General features: G+C 41.0%; 1 protein-coding gene across 1 annotated transcript in view; it reads right to left on the bottom strand.

Moving 5' to 3' along the window:
- Window positions 1–27,475, bottom strand: part of AOPEP (aminopeptidase O (putative)) — a 358,819-nt gene that overhangs the window by 62,610 nt on the left and 268,734 nt on the right. Inside the window, 2 exon segments of the mRNA XM_082656731.1 lie at window positions 21,462–21,536; window positions 21,940–22,002. Of these exon segments, the coding sequence (XP_082512857.1) occupies window positions 21,462–21,536; window positions 21,940–22,002 (138 nt within the window).

Raw genomic sequence — 27,475 nt, 5'->3', positions numbered from 1 at the left:
GCTAATAAGGCTTAGTGGAAACTCAAGTTTTTATGTTAACAGTGGCTTGGTTATCACAAATGAAACCAAATTAAAATTAATTCCAACCTCCTGCCCCTGAGTAAACCTTTCTCAGGAGTTTTCATGATATGGCTGAATTAACTTCTTTCCTCTTCACCGTGTCCCTGATAAGCTGCTGGAGAAGGTGCTTATAATCACTGTAACGTCCAAAACATCAGTAACAAATACAAGAAGGAGGAGAACGTTATTAGAAAATCTACAAACTTTGATCAGTGCTAAAACAGCCAGTAAAATGCCACGTCTCTCAAACGTGGCATGACACGTGTTTGGCATGACACCAAGTGGCCTGGAGTGATGAACGGACGGCAGGTGTCCACAAGCTCAGGAGGGCATTGAGAGCCCAGGTGGGTGAAATGCAGCACGCAGGGAGAAGGGGGCTTACACCTGAGGGCTCCGACTAACTCTACGCTGCTAAGAAAACACAGGCTGTGGAAGGGGCTGCTCTGATGTGTAACAGGGCATGGCTCCTTGTCAGGCGCACACACCGACCGACAAAAAGGCAAAGGCCAGGAAAGTTGAGACTGGTAAAGCGATTTAACGTCTGCATCTATGCAACACCCCTAAGGAACTCAGTAATGTTATCGTGAGGCCCAAGAGCTTAATTCTTCACTCTCATCTCTGCTCTATACCTCTCAACCACATCCCTTCTCAAAAGTACGTGGCTGGCCTCTTGACACTACTGTTCCCCTACTGAGAGGGCACATGGTGACAGGGATGATTCTGCATTGGTGAAGGCAGCCAAGTCCAGAAGGTTGCATCCTAGGGAATGTTACAGAACCCATTAGAGAATCGGTTTACAGAAAATGAGCACAGATCAATGACATGTAGCCCTCCACCCAATTACCAGGATGCTTTGCGCCATCTGCATCACCTGAGAGCTGCTACTGCCTCCTGTCACCTCTGTCGCATCCCTACTCTCACACACACACACACACACACACACACACACACACAACATTTCGGTAATATGAACCAAAAACCTATTGTATCTTGGAGCCCATGGCTCTCATGATAATACAAACAATGCCTCACTTTTAACACTATCTTGAAATGAAATTTTTTTTCATTAATTAATTTATTTTTGGCTGCATTGGGTCTTCGTTGCTGTGCGCGGGCTTTCTCTAGTTGCAGTGAGTGGGGGCTACTCTTCATTGTGGTGCGCGGGCTTATTGCGGTGGCTTCTCTTGTTGCAGAGCTAGGCGCTCTAGGCATGCTGGCTTCAGCAGTTGTGGCACACAGGCTCAGTAGTTGTGGCGCACAGGCTTAGCTGCTCCGCAGCATGTGGGATCTTCCCGGACCAGGGCTTGAACCCGTGTCCCCTGCATTGGCAGGTGGTTTCTTAACCGCTGTGCCACCAGGGAAGTCCTTGAAATGAAATTCTTAAATGCCGTAACTCACATAACACATATGATGCGGGGACCTTAATAGAATGCCTCATCTCTAACATAAAGGAAAATTAAAAGGAAAGTGGGTCAGGATGCATTAATACGGATTTCAGTATTATCAAGCCTGAATACCCTATAAGACATAATGAAGCAATGAGAGGCCTAGGGAATCCCCATAAACACACAGCTATTAACACAAACTGAAGTAGGTGTGAGGTATAGTTACTCATACACAAAAGCATTCCCACTGATGACAAGATTTTCCAAAATGGCAAACAACTCTCCGGAAAATTCAACAAAATACAATCTTCCCAGATTTATCTGGCACTCACATTCCTAGATAATTCAGTAAATATTAAAACTGTGCATATAAAAGAGCTTAAAGGTTAAACATTAGACACAGGTTTTTCACCTGTGTAACTCTCTAGCAGACACCTGAAGACTGTGTGGAAGACAGAATAATTCCTCGCCATGCTGGGAACTGCTGCGCATTGCAGGCATAATGTTCCTGGACTGAGGCTGAGGCCACTGAACGCCAGGAGCACCCCCAATCACTGCAACACCCACATCACCCCCATGGGGGTGATTCTGACCCGGGAGAACCACCTTTTCACCAAACTGCCCCCACAATGACAAAGTGCCTATGGAAGCCCGACTAATTCATGCAAATTGTATCCAGTTGAGGCTCTCTCTTCAGCTATCAGATCGTAAGAAAATCACCTCGGCCACTATTTCCCTCCCAGACTTCTGTCACTTGGTGCTTGAGTGCCTCTCATCCTTTCCTCTCGTTAGGTCACGTGCCCTCCCTGAAGGGTATCATCTTTAAGCTGGTCATTGCTAAAATCCACTTTGAACAATCACAAACTCAAAAGACAAATGGGCCTGTAACGAGTGTTCTGAGACTCACGCTTCGGCTCATACCCAAAGAGCGGTCATGAACCTCACCCATGATGAAATGTCTACTTTACCAGAATGCTCGGTCATGACTGAGTGTATGACTTACTTAGAAAAATAAGTTTATTTGATAAGCTCACGCCAAAATAAAACATACCTGCAAATCCTAGAATAAACAAAATAATGAGCTATTTTCACCACTTGGTCTTGAACGTGCACAGTAATCCCTGCCATGTCAAGTGATGTGATAAATTCTTCCTGTAAAACTTTTGTGAGATCTTTGGAAATAGCCCAGATTCATACAAACATCCCTAGTTGCATTTTTAATAAAGAACCCTTAAAAGCTACCTAATTCTGTAAGCTAGAAACTTTACCATTTAATTATTTAAAGCACCATAAAACATGGTTCTATAGATACATGTGTCTATACTAAAAGAGTGTATATAATCAGAAACATAAACTTACAACCTTTGATTTGAAAAACAAGAGAAACTAAAAACAGAAAAGTGCAAACAATAAATCCCTTCTAAAAGTAAACCAATGTTTAGATAATTAACGGCATATCAATTATGATTAATTAACACACATACCTACACACACACCCCTCCATACTTTATATTAAGTTTATAAAATTAAATGGAAAGTTGTCAAACTATTGCAAGCATGCCTGGTGGCAGAACCAAGAGATTAGACAGAATACAGTACCAAGGACTATAATTTTAGTTAACATGTGTTAACGATGCTTGAAAAATTGCAAAATACTTAAAATTGTTCCTAGTCAAAGGTTCCGAGTCAAAGGTTAAGATTATTCCTTAAATATGGCCTGTGATAGGGATGTGGAGAAACTGGAACCCTCATACATCACTGGTGGGAAGGTAATATGGTGTAGCCATTTTGGAAAACAATCTGGCAGGTTCTTAAAAAGTTAAACATAAATTTACTATATGACTTCTAGGTATCTACCCAAGAGAACTAAAAGCATATGTCCACACACACACAGAAAAAAAAACACCCCAAAACACAATAAAAAAAACTCCACACATGTCCACACAAAAACTTGTGTGAGTCTTTAAAGACAGCCCCAAACCAGAAACGACCCCAATGTCCACCAACTGTGAATAGACAGACAAAAATATGGTACAACCACACAATGGAATACTGCTCAGGAACAGAAAAGAACTACTGATACACACTACAACGTGGATGAACTTCAAAAACATTAAGCTAAGTGAAAGAAGGCAAACACGTAAAACCACATATTGAGTTATTCCACTGACATGAAATCCAGAAAAGGCAAACCTATAGTATAGAAAGAGGAAGTAGATTACTGGTTACCTAGGGACTGGGGAGGGGGTGAAACGGGGAGTGACTGCTAATTGTCACCAGGGATCTTCCTGGGATGATGGAAATGTTCTAAAACTGGATTCTGGGGATGACTGAACAACTTGGCAAATTTACTAAAAACCAGTGAATTGTACACTGACTTATATGGTATGTACATTACACCTTACACAAGCAGTTTAAAACACATATATACACACACAGAGCCTACAGCTGAAGCCCTGCACAGCTACAAAGTGTTAAATCTGTGTTTTGGTTGTCCCTCTTACTTTCTTGACTCCAGAGTGGAAAAGATGACATCAGGCTATTAACATTATGAGAATGCAGAATTTTGCTATTCAATTTCCTCTTAAAGATAATAAAGGAGGATGAGGGGAGGGAATCATGCAGGGGGAGCAAATAAATCTGCTCTTTCCTCATTATGGAGTTCAAACCGGGTCACGGCCCTATTAGCTGGTAACCACGAGTAGCTTACTTATTACTGTGCGCTGCCGGCTGGGGCAGTGCTGGGGTCTGGGAACAGAGTCCACCACCCTGTGAACACAAGACCTTTGTAATGGGCAAAGCCAGGCCAGGCATTAGGCTACGCACGATAATGGACACGCTAAACAATTAGGAAATGAGAAACTACAGAAATTCTTATGTTTAGTTCACATATTGAAATCTAGCAAGAGGGAGGGTATATGGGGATATATGTATACATGTAGCTGATTCACTTTGTTATACAGGAGAAACTAACACAACATTGTAAAGCAATTATACTCCAATAAAGATGTTAAAAAGAAAAAAAAAAATCTAATACAAGCCACTTACCTCCCAAACCTCAAACTGAGGTTTTATTTGTTAAAATCAGTATCAACTTAATAATTTTACATAATCAAAAACCTTAATCTGGTAAAACAGGCACACCATGTATGATACCCTAAGACAACCTACGTTGCCTCCCCTCTCCCATCTCTTAAAGAGCCAACTTGCCAAGCATGTATTAAATAAACTCACTGCTTTACTCAGTCGGGCCTTACAGCCCATGTGCTAGCTCTGCTTTGCAGACTCATGACGGGTCTCTTCGCAGCAGAACAAGGGACCGGACGGTACCATCACTGTAGACAAGGAGCGGGCTCTCTGGGGCCACGTCTGAGTGCTGTGAGCTGACAGTACTCACTGATGGAAGGCTGGAAGGGGCAGGGTGACAAGCATATGGAACAGCCCCTGCTGGAAAAAGGGTCATGAAAGAGCTAAGTGCAAGGATAAGCTAGTCAGAGTCTCTGTAGTTTTCTGACCATCCACAGCCAGGACACCAAGACTGCCCCTGCCACCTACTCACAGAAGTTCCCAGCTGGAAGCTGCAGCACATGTGCCATGTCCAGAAGACATGCATTTTAGGCCCATCTCATACGTCCCTGTACAAAAGTTTCTGAATAGGGGAAAAAAAAATAGTAAGTACATAAGTGATGAGAGGACCAATCTGATAGAAACGGCATGGAATTATTTTTAGTTGAAGTGGATAGGATCTCATGAAAATGAAATGTTGTGGAAAAGAGTATTCAGGCAGGAAAAAGGAAATACTATATTTATCCCCTTCTCTCCCACCACTCTTGAGCATTTCCTCTACTTTGAGAAGAAAGCAATAAAACTGTTTTCCCTCTGCTCAGAGACACAGTGACTCAATGGCATGGGGAACCCCACACTTGGGCCCGGAGTACAGAAAAACACCACCTGACAGGGGTCACACATATTATACGGTGAGTGGCACTTGGGTGAGTGGCACCCCCCTGGCCTATGAAATCCTTCCAGTGGCTCTCACTGTTCTGCCTGGGAGAAAATGGGGAGAATGTTCCAGCGGCCTCCTCAGGGGCCCACACTGTCCCTGACTGCTTGTGAGCCTGCAGCTGAACTACTGCTCTCTGTCAACAGAGGTAAGAATATTCCAAGAATGCCAAGGACTAACAAAATGACCAGCACTGTTTTCTCATGATTCATTCCCCTCGTCCACATCCCACTTTCTCTCTCATTCCTTAACCTCTATTTAAAATAAACTTCACAGGGGAAAACTAGGGATCAGGTGAGTAAAAGCAGTTACCTGCATGATCTGATAGAGCTAGCTGGCTAATATAACATTTGACATGAAAATTATGCTGCATAAAAAGACTTCCCTTCTCATAAAAAATTCAAGCATGCTCATAATGTAGAGGGCATGTGGAGCTTCAATCCTTAGCAACTAAAAAGCCAGTGTCAGTCTATAGGGTTTTGTCCAATGACCCTTTTAACTACTTGAAAATTATATCTAATTATCAAATAATGTTATGGCTTATCAATAAAGACTTCTTCCTGAAAAAATATTGATCCTGGATTTACATAAGCAAGGACATTCTGAGAAGCCTTTTTAAAATCACGCACAACCCATTACTCATAGTTGAGACAAACACTGGGCCCATTTCTTCTGTGTCTGGGTGGGTTTCTATTAGTAAGTCAGCACCTGGGGAAACTTACTATTCCAAGCCAGTTCTACATAAGAATAATAGTTATTGTAAACTCAGACCTCTATAGTTACAGGGTGTGTGTATGGGGATATCTCAACACTTGTCTTTAGAAGCTTCCTGGAATTACATAGGGCTCAGGACACCAGCAAACACTGTATTTCGTGATAGCCAGACTTTTTGCAAATCGAGATCACTTTAACTAAGACCTGAACCCAAATCAATAAAACTGCTCTGATGATTTCAACTACAATTCTCTTTGGAGGATCCCTGTGGAAACTTCCAACAGAATGTGAGGCAGTTTTTCCCTGAGGCAGAGTGGCCCCAAAGAGCAGATTCATGTGTCAGCTTGGGAAACAGGTGCACCTCTAGGCATGGCTGGGACCTGCCAGAGAAGTAATGGGGCTGCCTCCCCGGTCTTAACTCTGGGGATACTTCAGCTGGCCCATAGACACCAGGCTGATGTTCCAACTCATGCCCTTAGGGCCATTCTTCCCGTGGCCACATTTCTTGGTCTATCCTGTTGGTTCTCAGGGTTACTTCTGTTCTCATTAATACACCACGGATGACAAATGACTTTAAACCCTGATAACAGCATTGTAAAAGCCCATCACCACCAACATTAATAACTACTGTTGGTGAGCAATGACGCAGCCGCAGCTCTTTGCTAAATGCGTTACAGTAATTATTTTACAGGTGAGGAAACTGAGGCTCACACAGGCTAGTTTATTCAAGATTAAAAAGCTAGCAAGGGGTGAATATGGGATTTCAACCCATCTGTCTGACTATGAATTCCATATCATGAAGGCCTCTAGGGGGAAGGAAATGTACTTTACGATTTCAATTTACTTCTAAGAGCGCAGATGACCCACAAGGCATTAGCTGCGGCCATCTCCAAAGTTCTGTGGAGAGAGAAGTTAATGGAAACCACACGTGTTCTGGGAAAGGAGAAAAAAAGTGTCTATCCACAACAGATTAACATTTCTCTTGCCAAGAAAACTAGAGTCGGGAAACTGCCTGGGAAGTAAATGCTCTTGACAAATGAACTCTTTATACTGAGCTATTGTTAAAACTGAACTATTGTTGAAATAGTATTTTATTGTTCACTTATTTTAATTTTGAATTATTTCTGATATTACAATTTACTATAATGAGCTGTCTTTTTAAAAAAGGAAGGTTTTTGTTTTTGTTTTTTTTCTTTTTTTTTTGTGGTACGCGGGCCTCTCACTGTTGTGGCCTCTCCCGTTGCGGAGCACAGGCTCCAGACGCGCAGGCTCAGCGGCCATGGCTCACAGGCCCAGCCGCTCCGCGGCATGTGGGATCTTCCCGGACCGGGGCACGAACCCGCGTCCCCTGCATCGGCAGGCAGACTCTCAACCACTGCGCCACCAGGGAAGCCCAAAAGGAAGTATTTTTAAATATGCTGTTAACAGTTTTTCACAGGAAAAAGTGCCACCAAGAATACAACAGATATACTTCTTTATTTTTAACCCTCATTTAAACGATGTGTCTCACCCTCCAAGATTATTGGACGATCACTTTAAAGACAAGTAATAAGAATACTGCAGGTCAAATATATTTATAATACATTCCCCTCCCCTTGTCTGTAACAGTGTATGATTGCAAAACAGGTCTGATACAAAAAAATTAAAAACCGAGCAACTATGAATACATGTTCAAGAACTACAACAATCACTGAGGGTTATTTTACTCTCTTCTCCTTGTCCTGTTCAAGAATTTGAACACCAGAGCAAGGAGTCTTGTAGCAACAAGTCAGATTTCCTCTCTTTTATCTTGAACTTCATCAGGATTATAGCACTTCCCAAAAAAATCGAATGTGAAGTTAAGCAAAAGTAAACAAAAACGTATCTTTCACCTTCTGTTCTGGAGCCAGGTTTGCTCCACCTTCACTTTTTCCACTGAGCCTCTCCCTAGGAAGGCTCATGATGACAATGACTTTGCATTATGCCCAGGGCAGTTCTAGGGAAGCATGAGTCAGAGGCAGACACAGACGCAAACAGCGCCAGTTCTGGAAATAGCGGCTGCAGCTTTCCTCCAAGATGGGAGATAGTGGTCACAGTCTCAGCCCAAAACCTCCCCAGCTCAGAGGTAAAAGGCCAATGAAATGGTTAAAGTGTGTGTGTCTGCATGCACACGCACCCAAGCTATACATGCACAGTGGTACATCAGTGATCCTTTGATGGAAGATAGTTCAGCATCATTTAGATTCATCTTATGATAACCTGGTGCTCTACGATTAGGTAATGCTACTGCTGGCCATGCCAGTGACTTAATCTCTAATACAGACTCAAAGTATGCCAGGGTTGGCAATACGGGAGTATCATCCAGTGCCTTCTCTCCAGCAGCGTTCATTTTGATGGGAACGAAGGGAAGGGCGCCTTCGACAAGTCTGAAGCAGCTCAGTACCTACCTTTTCTTTTCACCTGCCCACCTGAGACACTATCTGCCCGCTGTATCGCAGAAAACACACAAGCAGTTTCTTCCGCAAACCATAATATTCCTATTCACTTTGTCCTGCCAATAGTACATAGAGATCTGGGGGACTAAACCTTTTATAACCCAAGTTCAGCATTTATTAATACTGTTTTGGGGGTAGAGTTGGTTTCATTTGGCCTACAAGCAAATAGCCAATTCAGAAAGATTACAGAAAAACTTCACTTCACTTTAAATTTGCAATACATCAAGGTATGAATATATTTAAACATGGAAAGCAGCCATGCATTTTAGAAAAAAATTATAATGTATATATTAAAAAATATCTGCACAGACTGAAGAAAAGGCATTTGTGAGAGTACCTTTACTGCATTCCAAAATAAAATGGCTTGTTATCTGGTCACACTATTGTTTGACTAAAAACAGCAAAAACATTTTCATGTCAAAGTTGTTTGGTCCGTGACAAATATCACAAAAACCTCAAATAACCTATGCCCTGTAAAGTTTACTAACTTAATATGAAAAGCAAAATTTCACACCAACCCTTGAAGACACCTGTCTCACCACGTAGTCTTACCCACTCTTTGGAAGGCCTGAGCCTTCAAGATCTGACCCAGTCCACACCTAACCAAGCCAGGATGGGAGAGTCCTCCATAAACCATGAAAAGGCCCTCACTCTGGACGAGTTTCTAGGCCACAAGGGGTGGCCTTGGAGGGGCAGCCTGAGTCTCCCAGACCTTGCTTCCTGCCACCCCCAGGTGTCTGTGCCCCAGAACACGACAAAGACCAGCTGCACACGTTTCTCCTGGCCCAGCATCCAAAGCTGCTCCCCACCTCCTACTTCGAGGAGCTGCCCTGGCAGACAGCTGAAAAGAGCACGGGGGGACAGAGCCGGGCCTGGTCCCAGGCCAGCACTGCGGACCCCCATGTTCTCACATGTAAAACAAGGGTTGGAGTCAGAGAGGCAATAAGGCCTTTCCCCCAGTCTAACAACTCCAGTCCTGTACAGCATTCCAAATAAAGTGCTGAAGTGAAGCATGAGTTGTTGAACTCTCCACGAGATGCTCTCCCCCCTGTTCACTCTTGTGGCCAAGCACACCCAAGTGTCAAGGACTTCAAGTAGCTTTCGTAACATTTTATTCACTAGCACACTCCTCCAGGTGCTTGATTTATCATTTTTCCAGGTATTTTAGACAGCTCCTAGCTGGCGATTTTATTTTAAGTTACCTGAACTTTTTAGTTCTTTCTAATGTTCTGTGCAGCTGCACTACATAACGATGATTATTTCCACAGATCCAAAAACTATGTTCTAAACTATGTTAGAAACTCAAGATGACCAAGAACTATTTTAGAGAATATAATCATTTCAAGACAACTACCTGTACTAGAATTCACTTTTTGTCAGGAGATAAACTGAACAATGCAACCCTGCCTAGTGAAAGGTAACAGAGGTAGTCTTCCCCTTAGACCAGAAATATACTGCAAAATGACAACAGAGGAGGAGGTATGCCCAATACTCAGTGCCATTCATTAGCGCATATTTGTATAAGCTCCACCAGCCTTTAAAGGAACTTCAAATCATAACAGTTTGGGGAAAAGAAATAAAAGCAATGACTTGAGTACAAAAAATGATTATAGACTGATTTTAAAATGGAGCTTTACTAGAATAGAAATCTTATCAACCTGAAGAGCACTTTGAGAGCTTCCTGTTTGGAACAACAACAATGACAATTTACTATACTGTAGTAGACAAACTGAAGAGAGATGCAAATGAAACTGTAGAGTAGTGCGGAGAAATAGGACCCGTCTTCTTGAATAAAGTCAAACGATAGAGACAAAACATACAGACTTGTATGAGTACTACCGCTATATGTGCTGCCAACCAAAGAACAATTACAGGAAGAAATCAAGGCTGGTTTGGGGGGTGGGGGGGTTGTTTTTGTTTTTTGGGGGTTTTTTGGTCTATAAATAAATTTAAGAATGTTTTCCTATCTCACTACTGTGGAGAAGGAAAAAAAAAAAACGAATGGTGTCTATCCACATGCTATTAGGTAGTCAGTCTTCCACCATCGTATTTGAAGAGGTGCTCCAAAATGTACTAAATGCTTCGTTAGTGCCAGCTGTTTTAGATAAGACACCTCACTTAACTCCCACAAGGCTCTGGCAAGACGAGTATCCAGCCTCTTTGACAGGATGACACGTGGTGGTTACAGTCATCAGGGGTCCACCTTGGGAGCCAGGCCCAAGCCACCCAAGGTCTGCAAGCCACCCAAGATCTGCATACTTCAGGAAGGGTCACCTCTCCAAGACATTAGCACCCCTCTGCAGAAAACAACTGGATTTCATCAGACAAAATTCCAGAGACAAGAATGGATCATTCTACGAAGATCAAAAGAAAGGCACACCTAACAAGGCTATGTGGACAAGGAGGACCAGAGTCACAGGGAGACAAGAGTCGGAACAAAAGTAGGTCACGGCGACTCCCACTGACACATGAGGACTCTAGGCTCAGTGACTCATTTGGGGATCTTGGGGGAGACATTCAGATTTTCCATTTACTGCACTACTGCCTTCTGATCTGCAAAATGGAGGACAAAAGTTTATTAGGATTATCTAGATACTTACAGATCCTCACAAGAAATAAAAGCCTTAAGTATAAAAAACATGGTTTAATACCCATGAGAATAGCTAATGTAAAGAAATCTGACAAAAAAAAAAAAAAAGAAATCTGATAATACGGAGTGCTGATGAGGAGGCACAGAAACTGTAACCTTAAACATTGCTGGTGGCAATTTTTAGTAATTTCTTAAAAATTAAACATACAACTACCGAAAGGCCAAGCCATGCCAGTCCTAGGTAACTACCCAAGAGGAATAGGTCTACATTGAAGACAGTTAAACCACTATGCTAACAGCCAGACACTGCAAAAAATCCAAACATCTATCAACCAATACTAGATAAACAAAATGTAGTACGTCCACACAACAGAATACTTCATAATAAAAAAGAACAGGGACTTCCCTGGCGATCCAGTGGTAAAGACTCTGCACTCCACTGCAGGGGGCACGCAGTTTGATCCCCGGTCGGGGTAAGATCCCACATGCCGTGGGGCAACTAAGCCCACATGCCACAACTACAGAGCCCTCGCACCGCAACGAAAGATCCTGCATGCTGCAACTAAGACCCAACACAGCCAACAAATAAATAAATATTAAAAATAAATATGGTATTCCTTATTTAAAAAACTGCTTGTGTGATTTATAGAAAGATACATAAAATGATCAATGATTTGGATATACACTTAATGCCATTTTTGTGGCCTACCTCACAAGTTCATTTGTTCTCATCACCAAAAAATAAAAGGGGTATATAACTGTTCTTTAAAATACTGTTTAAAAAAAAAAAAAAAAGAGGTCATCTGTGGTGTTGAAAACACGTGGAATACTTTTTGAATAAGAGAACACAACATCCAAAAATCACAAGAGGGGGCAACTCTGAAGAGCTCTGGAACTTGAAGTCACCACCCCTAACTCTGAAACATTCTCATTTCTCATTTTGCCTTGAAACCAAATATTTAGAGGGAAGGAAAAAACCCCAAACTGAAAGACGCAAATAAAGGGGAAAAAAATAGAGAAATAGAAGGAAAAATTTACATCCTCAAGTTCAGAGGTAGCCTAAACTTGCTGCAGCACTTTGATTTCACATTAGTGAGCCAAAGAGAAATACAGCTTACCCCTGAGCAATGTGAGTTTAAACTGCATGTGTCTACTTACATGCGGATGTTTTTCGTTAGTAAATACTACAGTACTACATGATCCATAGTTGACTGAATCCAGGGATGTGGAGGAACCTCAGATATGGAGGACTCACTGTAAGCTAGTTATACCTGGATTAACCTCCAAGTTATTCAAGGGTCAACTATACCGACTTTACAGTTTCAGTATGTTATGAAGACAATCTGAATTTTGAGAACAGAAATTATGGCATCCTCAATTCTACAAAATAACAGAAGTTGAATGAACTGGAGCAAATATTTGTTTCCTGCTATTAGCCTGGACAAGGCTTGTGGATAATGCAAATAGCCCAAAGTGATATGGCTTCCTTTCCTTATGAGATCCAAATTGCTCTGTATGCATACCTAATGTACCTCTGATACAGGTTTCATTCAATTCTGTTTTCTTCTGTTTCTAGTTTTTTACATCTCAACTGTAAACTCTCTGAGGACTGTTTTCCATTCATCTTTGTACTCCCTACTCCTTACTCATTTATGTTTTATGTGTTGTGGATATGCAATGAAGTTAGTAAATAAATACTTTAAGTAAATATAGAATTTAATAAGGAATGCATTACACAGAATCATAAACAGTATTACATTTCTAGCCCTGGGTTTCCAAATCATTCTGATTCATAAGTGTCAGAAGAATTTTTATGATGGGTTCCAGCCTTACTTGCAAAACATGGATGGATTTATTTTTTAAAATCACATATTCAATAAAGACACTAACACTATTTATATGTATGTCAATCAAACCCCTATCTGTGCTTACAAATCAGGTAAAAGCATTAAAATGGATTCAGTTAATTCAATTACTCCATTTCCCACCATAACTTCCAGCCTGCATGTGTACAGGGCTGCTTTATCAAAACAAGGCCCAGGAATGGAAACTCTAGTCCAGGGTAGCCTCAGGTAAAATGCATCATATGCTCATATCCTTAGTTTGTGCTACATTGGTTTAGATTTATTTATCACATGCTAGCTTGTAGTAAATGATCTTTGATATGTTGTGTGTTTTATCTCCCATGGCCAGAAATGACATCTCCTGTTTCTTTGGCATTTTCCAGCAGCTTCTTACACAGGGCCTTATATACAACAAATCTAAGAAAATATGTCGACTGATTAGACTGATTCAGGTTTTCAGCTCTCCTCATTATCTGAAAAAATAGAGTCCTTTAACTTTTTTTCCTCTGCCTTGTTTTATGCACATATAAACTAAAATCACACAACCCCAGAGCTTTGTGTGGGAAACTAACATATGACAGGAAAGAGTATGAGAAGAATACAACGGAGATGGAGTTTTCTAAATGAGACACTTTCAAAAAGCACCAGTGCTTTTAGGCCAGCAATTCTACCCAAGTGGATCAGGGTGAGTTTATTCACTGCCAGAATACAGACAGAAGACTTCAGGGTACCCACTTTAGATTTCTCACAAATATAAAGCCAACTCAAATCCGAATGACTCTAAAATGAAGTACTGTAAATTTTAAAGTTCCTGACAACAAGGCATCTTAAAGGGTAACAGGAAAGTAAAATAAACGTAAAGCACTTTATATACGGTATCTCGTTTGGTCTTCAAATCCACTCCCTGAGCAGGCAAAAACAGTTATCATTATTCTCATTTTACAGATGAAGAAAATAAAGCTCAAAAGCAAGTGACAACTGGGAAAACGGACCCACAATGAGTTATATTAAAGAAAAATTTGGGGAATTTACAGAAAAAAAATCTGGGCATCCAGGAGAAAAAACCAGGTCACTCTGAGGAAAAGAAATGAGGCCACTGTCAAACTTTATGCAAGACAATGGAGGAACATATCTAGGATACTTAAAGAAAATATGAGCCAAGGATTTTATGTCTAGTTGAACTGACCCTCGTGTATAAAGAACAAAAACTTATAAACATACAAGAACTCAGGAACTACTGCTGCCCCAAGCTCTTCCTGAGAAATCCACTATAAAACTAGCTTCAAAAAACCAAACTGACTGAAGATCAATACAAGGGTAGGTGATGAGCATTAAATATAGATGGACTTGCAGAATTAAAACTAAGTGATTTTATAAAGGATACAGTATAATATGTACTGGTTACATCCTCTGACATTGTAGGTACAACTATCAAAAAGGGGAGAGGGGACGGGAAGATTATATGAAAAATACTATTAGTTTGTTGACTGTGTCATAGGTATTTACCTGGAAGCTAAAAGGTAACAACACCTCAAGTCACAGGATGGAAGACAGAGTGGGGTGGGGCAAGAAAAGGTTAGTATCTAATTTTACTATTGCTCACAGCAGGAAATCAATACACATGAGCAAAAAAAGTGGACAAGAGGCAGAAATGTGTTATCATGTCAAAGTAACCATTAGAACAAAAATACAAGCCTTCCTAAATGCCAAAAAATGGACAAAAGAGAAAAAAATGTATCATAAAACTGTAAATATTAATTTTATAATTAATACAAATTGGCTTAACTGGCCTATTAAATGAAAGGATTTTCAGATGAAAGCAAAAGTCAAGCAACAAACTTAAGGAACATAATTAGGTGGCAGAGTTGGGATCAGTGTCAGTCTTCCTGGCTGTGAGCTCTCTTTATAGAAGAGATGAAAAAGATGACCCACGACAGCCAGGAAAGCTCTACCAAATGTGCTTTAATGGAAACCTCCGTCATTAGAGAACAAAATAAAAACCTGGACATTAAATTTTTTTTAAATGCAAAAGCCAGGTATAACTTTATAGAAAGGTACCATTTGTGAGATTCACTCATCTAATTCATTCCACAAATATTTATTGAGGCTGTATGTGATCAGGTCCTTTTCTAAGTACTGGAAACACAAGGCTTGAGTGTCATTTTTCCTTTGTGCAGAGACCCAGAAATATAAATGAAATACATGTTGGCTAGACTTAAAGACACATGCTAGTGTCGGCCTCCTAAAATAGAAGATTAATGGAAACAATGACAGGCCCTAAACTACACTGACACCAGTAGGTGCTACTAAAATAATGCATCTTATTAGTGCCATATGATACCAGGCACAAAACAGCAGCTCATTAAAATGCCTAAGATGAGAATGATTGCCAAGTAAAGCATTCTGTCACAGGAATGTAACTAATGCTTCCTATAAAACTAAAAGTCACAAAAATTTCCTCTGCCCGCCTCCCTTTTCTAGCCAAACTCTTATGTTTTATATTAAAATGGCTTTCATCTCTCACGGCACATAAGAGTTGATGGCTGCTGGCATCAAATCTGCTAAAATCAACAATGGTGTAATTATCTGCACACTTTCAAGTGTTTCCAAAATACATGCTGGTTGAGATTTTCCTAACTTAGAAACGTATGCTTTATGTTGGTGGTCTAGGAATGTCAATAGCCTGGGTTAAAAAGAATTTTTAAGTCTTGCCCAAAGCATTCTTTTCTACAACAATTATTCGATTTGTTTATAACTCATCTACCTCCACAAGGCATCTGACATATCATATTGCTATTTTGTGAAACTACTTTAATGGTACAGTTACATGAGTTGATACGTGTAAAGCACTGAGAAGAGTGTTTGACACATGATAAGTGTCAGCTATTATTACAGTAATAGTTCCATTCAAAGAGTCTTTTTAAAATATGTGAATAAGTGCATGAGGGTAAGTGGATGACTTTTAAATTTTCCCCATCATGCCAGCTGAAAATGGGAAGAAATTTTAGTACACTCAAAATTCTCACTTTTCTTTAAAGAACTGCAGATTCTTAAGAAAAATCTACGAAATCGATGAAAATTTAATCCTATAAAATTATACAGATCAGACCTCCTTCCTGAGGCTACCAAAAATACATTTTATCAGCAATTCTTCTTTGGTCCAGCTAAGGGGGAAAAAAAAAAAAAAACAACCAAGATCTTGTGAAACCAGATCTAACCTGAGACCTGGTACAGAAAATTTAATAAGTTATGTATTTGTTAGGGATTTACAAGGAAAAGAGGGAGACGCACAAAAAAGACTGAGTTCCAAATATTTCAGCAATAAAATAACGAATTGCATACTAACAGTGTTATAATTCCCCCTTTTGTTTGGTTTCTTTGTAATTATTTTTAATAAATTATTCTGCCTCCTCCTATCACTCAAGTAAGTCGTCATCCAAAGGCACAATCAGTACAAGAGAGGACACAAAGCCACTCACTGATAGGGAAGGCGTAAGAGAGGGCGGCTGGTGCCTCAAGAGCTGTGACTCATTAGAATCCATAAAGCTTTTCTACGAGATCAAGTATCAATGAAGCTATTGTAAGAGGTTACAGCTATATAAATGTAGACTAGTTATGAATTCTCACATGGCAAGAGCATTTTCGAAAAGAGGAAAGGGCACCAGTGCCTGGGAAACCACTCAACACGAATGCTGCCTCAGTTACAGAAGAGTGGCTGCCCACACCTACCATTTTGCTAAATGCAGGTAGTGCCTATAAAGAGGAGGGACCCTTTGGTTCAGCACTCCCTAAATTCATCTTGTGCCGTTTTGCCAAGCTTTGAATCCTAAGAGCTGCAGAGTCAAGCCTAACACCGTTGCCGACTGCTGTTAGAGATCCAAGAAAAAAAACAGAAAATTTTTATTAGTCTTAAACACTGTTTTCCAGAAATCATAAACCAAATAGAAAACAGATCTTTGTCACAAAAGACAAATAGCAGTAAAGCACTTTATTAAATAGTTTAAAATTTGTACCTACCTTTATCATTTTGAATATTTCAATATCAGAATTGTAATAAAAACATTCTCCTAGAATGTGTAAAATTTTAAAAGGAGCAATAAATGTGGCAAAATGCATAAGCCAAGTTGGATTTAAAAAATCTTCTGTGAATTATTATCAAGGTTATCAATGATTTCAGTTCAGAATCAAGCGTGTGGAAAGAACAAATGAAAAAGCTGAGTGAAAATGGTCCAGAATTTAGGAAGGATACTGTCACAAAGAAAATAGTTCCAGTATTTTCTCTCAAAGACTCAGAAAATAGAATTTACCATTTAGATCCCACTAAAATGGCCGCTAAATGCTATGAATCCAGTTTCACAACCATCTTTCTAGATTTTCATGTTTCGCTCAATATTTCAAGGAAAACTTCACCAAATTTTAAACAATTTTATGCTTACGGGTATTATTTTTCAGGTTCTGGCAGAAAAGAATAATTAAGGTAACCTTAAAGGGTGCTTTTATTGGAGACCATTTGCACCTAGCGTTTCTTATGACTAATCGTAACAGAGGCCAATCTTACCCTCAGCAAGGCACTTGCTTGTAAACAGACACACATGAAGGAGCTCTTGTTAATAATAACAGCAAACCTTAGTACTGTTGAATTTTCAATGTTTTGAAAGTATGCCAATGAGTACTTCTGACATCATATTACTTACTGATGACTAGAAATTAGTATTTTTAAAATTTGTTCTATTTTCGGATGTGCATAAAGTAGAAAAGGTACTTCTTTCAAATATGAAAACTGGAATTTTCTTCCTCTAAAAAAATCATAATGCCAGTCAGATATTTTCTTCAAATATATGATTTCACAAATTATTATATAATCCTTAGAATACTGATTAAAGAATTATCGAAAATGCTGTATTATCAAGTGTATATTTATAAGAACATTATATTAGTCCTTAATCTTTCAATATGATAGATAATTTGTATTTATCTTTGAACCAGTTAAAAATAAAAGCAGGAAAAAAAATGTGTGTTCTTCCAAAACCAGTAGTCATTTAGTAAAATCTATTAATATTATTTTTTAAAATATACATTATACAATTCACTGTGGCAATCGCCATTGTTTGACCCGCCCCTTGCAGAGCAGCCTGATCCATTCATCCTAGTTGTTCTTTGTATAGTTGTTCACATTCCCCTTGCCTTTCTGTTGCATAAATTATTCAAACTAAATAAAAGGAACTCGAAATAGTGAAAAAGGAATATCAGAATGTAAGGAGAAAATACCTGAGGACCAGAAGCAAAAGAGAGGTGAGTTTTGTAACTAAAATTGAAGGAGAAAAAACCAACAATGTAAAGGAATTCAGTTACACCAGTGGAAAAAGGGCTAAAACATAAAGTAAAATGGAAATAAGTGTGAGAGAAAATAGGAGAAAATGCAGACAAAAGAATGACGCATCTACAGAAAAGACAAGAAATGAAAATCCGTAAGACAGCACAGAGAGACAGCAGAGCTATCTGGTGGGTGGGTGGGAATGACACAACACAGCAGTAGGCCAGGAAAGGCCAGGAGAGCATCTTAAATCACTTTACCGGTGGTACCTCTCATTCACCCAGTTTACTTTATTTCATTATTCGTTATTTTAACCCACAGCTGAGCACAGTATAAGTTTGTTTTGCTTCTCCTTCTGAGTTCACTGAAAACCTCAACTAGTATTTCAAGTTACACCAGGTTATGCCTACCACTTAGCGCCTTCAAGATTTTAAGGGGGGGAAATAATCATTCCTGTAAGATTCCATTCTTTAACGTTTAACTCCTCACCAAACGCCCCTCTTCAGACTCTGGCCTTGCACCACTGCTTTCTGTTTTCCTTCCTCGAGCAGGTCAGTAAAAATCAGAGAAAAAATGTTATGACCCTAGCATAGTTAAATACAGACCAGTCATCCCACAAGCTCACCCATCAGGGATGAATTCTGCCTGAGGCCTGAAGGTGCAAATACAGACTTACGGGATGGAGGAAAGGGCAGCAGGAGGGAGAGAAAGGGGCAAAGACAAAGTAGGCAAATAAAAGCAATGGCTAGATTTTAAATGTACAACCAACCAGAAACGACTAAAACTCATATTCTTATTTTACAGTTACATCAAATGAATAAAAGCAGAAAACACCATAGTTTTATTCTAACGTTGCAGAGAAACAGTAAACGCATGAAAAAAGAAAAATTGACTTCTGCTATGGCAAACATTTAAAAAAACTTACTAAACTCAATAGTAAGTTAACTACCTACATTCCTACGAATAACAGGTTCAAATCCCAGCAAAAAGTTAACAAATGACCTATCTGAATACCCATAAGCACAGAATTTGATCTGCGTTTTGGAATAGACACTCGGGCAATCAGAGGACACACCTCGGCTACCAGCTGCAGGGTAGCTTCTGTGCCTTTCAGAACTTGTTCTCATGCCCCTGGCAGCTGATCGCTCCCCCTTTCTAAACCCTGCCCTTGAAAATATTGCATGTGCTTTGCCTCAGTGAGCTCCAAACTCTCTCGCAGGTGCGGCAGAGGCAAAACAGTGGGCAAAGGGCTCAGCCGCTGTGCAGAACCAGAAGGAGAGACGGAAGACGCTGATAATTAATATTGTCTGATACAATTCTGAAATCTCCCACCTTCTTGCCCTGCCCACCTCCACCCTCAAAGCTAGTCAGCTTTAAGCTCCATTCCTGGAAAGGAATCTCAGCATGATGGTCTCAACCCACTTCATTTTCACGTCCTCCTCAAAACTGCTGCCTACAATTTCTAAGAAAAGTCAAAAGTGCGTCCTCCCCATAAGCTCCAACACAACAGCCTCTCTCAAGGAGAAATGGCTCAATGAAGAACTCCAGTTTTCCTGGAAGGCAAAATCCTCAGTCCCTACCCTTCTCATTCTCAGAAGGCAGTGGTCAGGTCTTGGGTGTCACAGATAACGGTTACTTCAAATTCAGATTTTGGTAGTGATGGTAGCTGGTAATCCACAAAGATAAGGGCTTCCACTTCTTTTATGCATGATACATTGTGTGCTTGGGTAATCTTACTTTGGGTTTAAAAAAATAACAGCTAAAAACTATTTTTTAAAATACTAAATAAGCCGTAATTCTTTTTCCTTCTTTGAACATTTTATGATCTCATCTATCTATCACCTCACAAACATTTTTAAAAACACCTAGACCATGAAAGTTAAACAAACACGACCTACCATAGCATGTCAAGGTATGGTCAGAAAACTCAAGCCCATTCAAAATGACAACTTTTTCTATTACTGTTTAACTGAAGTGACATATGTGACTCTTGGTTTAAAGAGTCACACTCTTCACACACTGGATGACTCCTTACAAATGACTATACTCCTAGGCCAGTTCTTTTTGTAATTCTCTCAGAAGCTGCCCTTGGTATCCTTAAATGCACTCTGAAACTTTGGTATCACCTTCATTACAATGTGCTCTATGCACATTCTCGGACGCTGCAATGCCCATACTAAGGCAACACATCACAGAAGTTGGCAGCAATGCTATCAGCAAGAATTTGGCTTCAGAATCAGAAGTGATTCATCATACATTCTAGCAGCAGAAAAACAACACACTGCTATTTTAATCCCTTGGTGCTTTCAAGAATCAAAAAACAGTAAAATAATTAAAGCAAAAGCAACAAAAATCATATCTGCTGTAAGGTTTGTAAAAACATTATTCACTTTTGAGAGTTTTCAATGAAATCACTCAGGAAACGACAGACTACTTACCTTATTTCGTATTACTTATTACAATGACAAATCAAGTTTTGACTTAATACAATTTCAGGAGAAAACAGGTAGTCCAAACTTCTGCAAAGTAGCATACTGAAATTCTAAGTGTAGAAAAACAAACTTCTCATTTGCATTAGTAAATAAAATCTCTCCTAGTGTTTCAAAAGTAATACACTTCTTTCATTTTCTCTCTCCATTTTTCAGAGTACTCTAAAGTCTAAATGAATGAGTGTGCTACTGTCTCTGTCACGACCAAGCAGAGAAACCTGATACTGTGGGTGACTTACTCAGAACAACCCCCTTTTATAGAGATAGTTATATAATAATATAATACCATAATAAATACTACTGGTCTAATGTAATAATGGAACTCGCTTATGTCCTAACGCTCTATTTAATAAACATGAAAGAAATCTCTATCCTGGGTCATTCTAACTTCCTGAGAACACAGTACGTTGATAAGTCACTAGAATTATCAACCAGCGTTTCTATAGAACTATCCAGGTATATCTAAGGTTTACTGCAAACTTAAAAAAAAAAAAAAAAAGCTACTCTGTCGTTGCGACCAAGTATTCAGGGCCAGACGGGGAGACTGATCAAGAACTCCATCCAGTGCTCTCTTTCGGGGACCCCTACCTTTTCCAACACTTCTTCTGTCTCCTTTCGTTTCCGTTTTCGGGGTCTCCTGTTCACTCGGACCCATTTGGCGACCTGAAGTTCAAAAACCACAGGGCATTTTAAACACAGAACGACGGGTCCTGAGGGCCGCCCCTCAGCGTGAGAAACAAACGATCGACAGCCTCGCGACATAGCCTTCCTCGGCTTCACCTGGGGGAGCCACAGGCACCCTTCGGGGCTCGCGGGGCCGCCTCAGCGCAGGGGGCCCTCGGGTCTGCGGCGAGCCGAGGCCGCGACCTTCGCCCCGGCCGCTCCCTCCGTTATCGGCCCGATTTGCCGCCCCCGCGCCGGTGGGAGCCAGAGCCCCCGAACGAGGGCCATCTTACCCACCGCTGCCACGCGACGCAGCCGACCGGGGTCTCCGCGCCAGGGATGCAACGCGCGACCCACCGCCCGGGGAGGGAGGGAGCCCAAGGACCGCGCCGCCCGCACTCACCTCGGCGCTCACTTGCCGCACGAGCCCGCACTCCGCCCCGGCCAGGCGCTCCCTCTGCAGCGGCTGCGGGGGAAGGGGACAGAGTCAAGTTTTTCCCGAGAGCCGCCCCAGCCTCCCTCCCCCGCGCCCCACCAACTCGGCGCGCCAACCCCGTACCTCGCCCGCGGTAGGTGAAGGTGGGAGCCTGGGGCCGGAACCCGCGCCCAGGGCCGTCCGCCCCGCCGGCCCGCCGGAGAGCGGGGAACGCTCGAGGCCCGCAACACCTAAGGCACAGCGCGGGCGGCGGGCGAGCGCGGGGCCCGGGCGGCGGCGCGGGCGGCGGGCGGGCGCTGGGCGGGGGCGGGGCCTGCCTTAAAGGTATAGGCGGCCGCGCCGCCCTCCCCGCAGGTCGCCTCCGCCCCCACCCCCGCCGGCGCTCCGCCTGTGTTATTGTTCTCTTCGCAAACATCTTTCTTCTCCTCCCTGCGTCCTGCCCGCGCCCTCCCACGCGCGGGCCGATCCCCGGCGCGCGCACTTACCTTTCCAGCCCACAAGCCTGCGGGACCCCGGGTACCGCGAAAGGGCTTCTTGACCGCGGTGGGAGCAGAATTGCTGCCCGCCGGCAGGCGAAAAGGCTTAGCGGCAAAAGCTCCCTCAACCCCGCGGCCAGCCTGAACTCGCCCTTCGGGTCAGAAACCTAAGTGTCCAGATGGCCTTCGCGGAGGGAAAGGAACTTTCCTAATGGAGTTTTCTCTGGGAATGGATTAGACGCCATTGAGTTGACCTTTTTCAGTGGCCCCTCCGGACTCCGGGGCGGTGGCAGGTGACCTCCTGGGAGAGAAGCCGCGAGCGCGTGAAAGGCGAACCCGGGGCTCCGCCCGCGCGTCGCGGGAGCTAACGCGCTCTGGGTGAGCCCGGCCGGTGCCGCGCTTGCCCGGCCTGTGGACCCCTCCAAAGCGACTAGCAAAATTTAAGAAGGGGTCAATACGTCTTCATAAATAGGGGTAAACTTTCCACTCAGTTTATAAAAGTGTGAGACACCCTCAGTCTTTTCCGCCGACCCCCAAAAGGCTTTCTTTCCATCCTCATCAGAAGTGGGCTGAACCAGCCTGGGGGGTGAGTGCTTTGGGAGAAGAGTCGGGTCGCACTCGCGTTTGCTGATGTTGACCATTCCTTTAACTTTATCGCATTTCTTTAAAGAAAATCTGTCTTGCCCTCTCTTTATTGCTACTCCATCCTTCTTTCAAGATCAAAAGCTTTAGATCAAAGCCAAGATCAAACTCACTACTTTAAATAGAAGCAACTTTGCCATGGAGTATTTTACACAAAGGGGAGCTTCTTAATGGAGACATCAGAGTGGAAAACTTTATTTTATCCCTTCATCCCAGATTCATAACTGGACTAACTTAAAATTACATTGATGATGCACTTCTGTTTCCTAAAACAAACAACAGGACTGCTCAAACGGGAGATTCTTGACTCGGTGTTTGTGTTAACAGGAATTAAAAAAAAAAAAAAAAAACCCTATGTAGAGTTAAATCAACATATTAACCGGTATTAGCTAAGTGCTATGAAATGCATGCTCGTTTGCTAAAGATTTTTTCTAGGTGTTATCGAATCTTTTTATATATAATGTACAACCATCGCATACAATTTTTTTACTGTAAACGAAATGCACAAAAATAGATAGTCTTGCAAGCCTCAAATGCACATCAATATAGGCAGGTTAAAATTACAAATGATGAAGTGGATTATGTAATTGCAGAGCTGCTTAATTTTAAATGGAAATAAAACTTTGAACTATTTAAGCTTCCCTGCTACTAATAACAGTTCCAGAATCAATAGAAATCTATCACTGACTGACATTTCCCTTTACCCACTAGAATTTTTTTTCTTGGGAATTCACCATGTCTAAGATTCCCTGATACAAACAGTTCAATATTGATGTACAGTGCCATGCCTAAATGGACCTCTCTTAAGTGTCCTCTTTGTTGATTTAGCAACAATTTAAAAACATGTCTTAGAAGAAACAAAAACCAAAGTAAATTCCAACAATCCAGCAGCAGGAAGAAAGATAACTATTGCAAATTAAACCTTACACAGACTTCTATGAAAATCTGCTGTTACAGCTGGGTAGTTAGTACTTGAAAGCTTTTTCCCCTTATAATTTTCATCTGGTTGTGGTCTCAAATACACACACACACACACACACACACACACACACACACAAGATTGTTCCTCATTCTAAAAATCCCTTTGAGCCAGTGGAAAGATCTTAAGAACTGAGACCTGGGAACACCATCTCGGTGCCATTGACAGTCTCCTTTCTTGCTAGCACCCAGTTCACAGAGAATCTAACGGTTTCTGGCACAAGCTGAGCAAGAAAACATCCTACTGTTACTCTGCTCTTCTAGGACTCTGAGTGGGTAGCAAAAGCTGTGGTCCATTCTAAGTGCCTACTAACTTGTCTCCTTGTTTGTCCTCTTGCCCCCCAAACCCACCCCCTCAATCTTTCTTCTCCACAAAGAAACCAGAATGGTATTTACAAAGGTAGTTCAAATGGTATCACTTTGCTTTACTGAGAATGCATTTCCTTCTCTTTTTTGCCTGGCTGGCTCCTACTTATTCTCTAGTGCTGGGCTTAAACAACACTTCCCCAGAAAGGTCTTCCTCACTCCCCAATCCAAATTATGTCATCCCACTGTGTTTTCCTGTTTATTTCCTTGAAAGTAATTATTTTTTATAGATATTTAAATTTTTTATTTTTATTATTTTTAAAATTATTTTTAAAATAATTATTTATTTTTGGCTGCGTTGGGTCCATTGCTGCAAGCGGGCTTTCTCTAGTTGCAGGGAGCGGGGCCTGCTCTTTGTTGTGGTGCGCGGGCTTCTCATTGCACTGGCCTCTCTCGTTGTGGAGCACTGGCTCTAGGGCGCGCGGGCTTCAGTAGTTGTGGCTCGTGGACTCTAGAGCACAGGCTCAGTAGTTGTGGCATGCGGGCTTAGTTGCTTCACGGCATGTGGGATCTTCCCAGACCAGGGCTCGAACCCGTGTCCCCTGCATTGGCAGACAGATTCTTAACCACTGCGCCACCAGGGAAGCCCTAAAATGTTTTATTTTTATTGAGACATTATTTTTTAGAAAAATTTGTGCAGATAGCACAGAATTCCCATGTGCCAACATAACCCACAGTTTCCTTTATTATTAATTTCTTGCCTCAGTGCCAGGAATTTGTTACAATTAATGAACCAATATTTAATACATTATTAAGTAAAGTCCCTAGTTTACATTCGGGTTCACTCTTGTGTTATACAGTTCTATTATAACTATTTTTTATTAATTTATCAAATATCTATTTCCCTGACTGGATTTTAAGGTCCAGGAAGAAAGAGATCCTGTCCCTTCTGTTCCTGATTTTTGTCCAGTCACTAAAAACACTGCCTGGCACATAGTAGATGCTCAATAAATGTGTTAAGTAAGTGAATGGAAGGATAAAGGAATAAATGACTGAATAAGTGGCATATGAAATTTCATGGGGGAAAATCTTAAGAAGAAGATCTTTCTAATTAACTCCTGCTCTACTAAAATATCTTAATTTGTAAAGAGCACAGAATTATACATTTTTAAAAAGGAGACACCATGGGTTTTCAGTTACATTGCCAGGGTACTTCTAAAATGACCTTTTTTAAAAAATAAAATAAAAATAGAAATGGGAAATAAAAGTTCCTAATTCCCTCATACATTATTCACTAAAATTGTATCCCAAAATGGTGGTAGGAGCTGAATTTAATCTGGAATGAAATATTAACATATTTCATGACCCTGGAAAAGTATTAATTCTCTTTGAGCATGTTCAATATAACCTCAACACGTTTCTCCTTTTGTCCACCTAAATCTACCTTTCTTCATCAGGGGACCCCAGTGAAGGACCCCAGTGAAACTTGAAGAAGACGACTTTTTAAAAAATTGAATTCTGTAGCTGGGGATGAATACTCTAATAACTGTCTTTGAAAATGTGGTGAAAGCACTTTAAAGCTCTCTTTTAAAAACAGATGTCTTCTATTTTAATTATATCTTTAAAAATGGCTTGTCTAGTAGAGATGCAAGTTTTTTTAAAAAAAAGTGTTTTAAGAAACTTTCTTGTCAAAGCAGTTTATAACAGCTGAAGACAATTTCAGAAGCTGAGGAAAATGCCATTGCTTTTAAAATAAAAGCATTACTTAACCTAGTGGCTGGAGATTACTTTTGGAGGGAAAAATCCTTTTTCTGTTTTCTTTTTTTAGTCGAGAGGAAGTAACTCCTTGAAATGACTCCTTTCACTGGAAAATGATAGTGATACAAATTTCATATTGTTAATATGGATGTGTGCCTCTGCTTGGTGATGAGGTACAGTCCAGAGGAATGAGAAGCAGCAGCATGCCTTCCTAGGCAACCAGAAGGCTGAAAGGGCTAATGAGGGAAGCCCTTTAATTAGACCGAACAGCTTCAGATGGCAAATTATACTCCCTTATGCACAGCAGAGGGAAAACTATCCACTATAAGAAGTCAAAAGACTTTTTAATACCAAACAAGGTACAAAGGTCCAGAAGCTTTTGCTGGCTTCAGAAGGGCTCTATAGCCAACATATATTCAGGGTAAATTAGAAGGTAAGAGTCTACACATGTCTGGAAATAAAATCAAGGTTAGTTCAGGTTGCAAATAATAACAAGCAAGGAGTAGGGGCAAAGTTAGCCAATGTTTATGTCTTTAAATTTTGCTCTTTCATTTTAAAATGTAACATTCCTTTATGATATCTTTATATTTGACTTATTTGACTTTAGAAAAATTATAATTTGTATTATAATTTATTGCCCGTTTTGTCTGTATGTTAGAATGAATGCCTAATTTCTTTCTGAAGAAGATTTTGGCCCTGCCAAATGAACTTCTCAGTGGAAGTCCTTATAAAGCATAGCTTTCAAAAAAGGAAATCCATCCCACACTTGCTTCACAGTGACCTGGCTGACAGAATCTCTCCTCTTAGCAACCATAACCCTGAACTCACTGTTGCTCAAAAACTTTTACAGAGCTTGCCTGAGGTAGCATACTCAGTTCTTCCATTTCTTGATTCCCTCTGAAAATCTGATGAAGCATTTGCTATCAACTACTGGCTCCCCAGAGAAAAATACACCAAGGTGCACAGCCACCCAACACACCAATTGTCAGGAGGTTCACAGAGTTTGCGGATACCAAAACTCCTGCCCAGGAGAGTCTAAGGTTTTCTTGGGTTAAGGCAGACCACCTCACAGCTGGTGCAGGATGCATCTTACTGGTGCTCTGTGAAATTCCTTTTATCGCATTACATTCTGGGAAGAAGCCATCAACCTTTATTGAGGTGCATTATGAAAAACAAGCCATAAAATCCATCACAGTGTTTACCGTAAGGATGGTTTTAGATGGTCGTTTATTATATTAAATAGTAATTTTCTGTGAGGACCCATAGGAAAAACTTCCCCGTAGTATCAACATCAGGAATAGCTGGACTTAGGCAACTGGTTTGTTTTACCTCATGAACACTGC

Source organism: Grampus griseus, assembly GCF_964374135.1.
Source record: "Grampus griseus genome assembly, chromosome: 6".
In the NCBI taxonomy this organism is placed as follows: Eukaryota; Metazoa; Chordata; class Mammalia; order Artiodactyla; family Delphinidae; genus Grampus; species Grampus griseus.
Note: the sequence above shows the minus strand (reverse complement) of the source record. Positions and strands in the feature narration are given on the sequence as shown.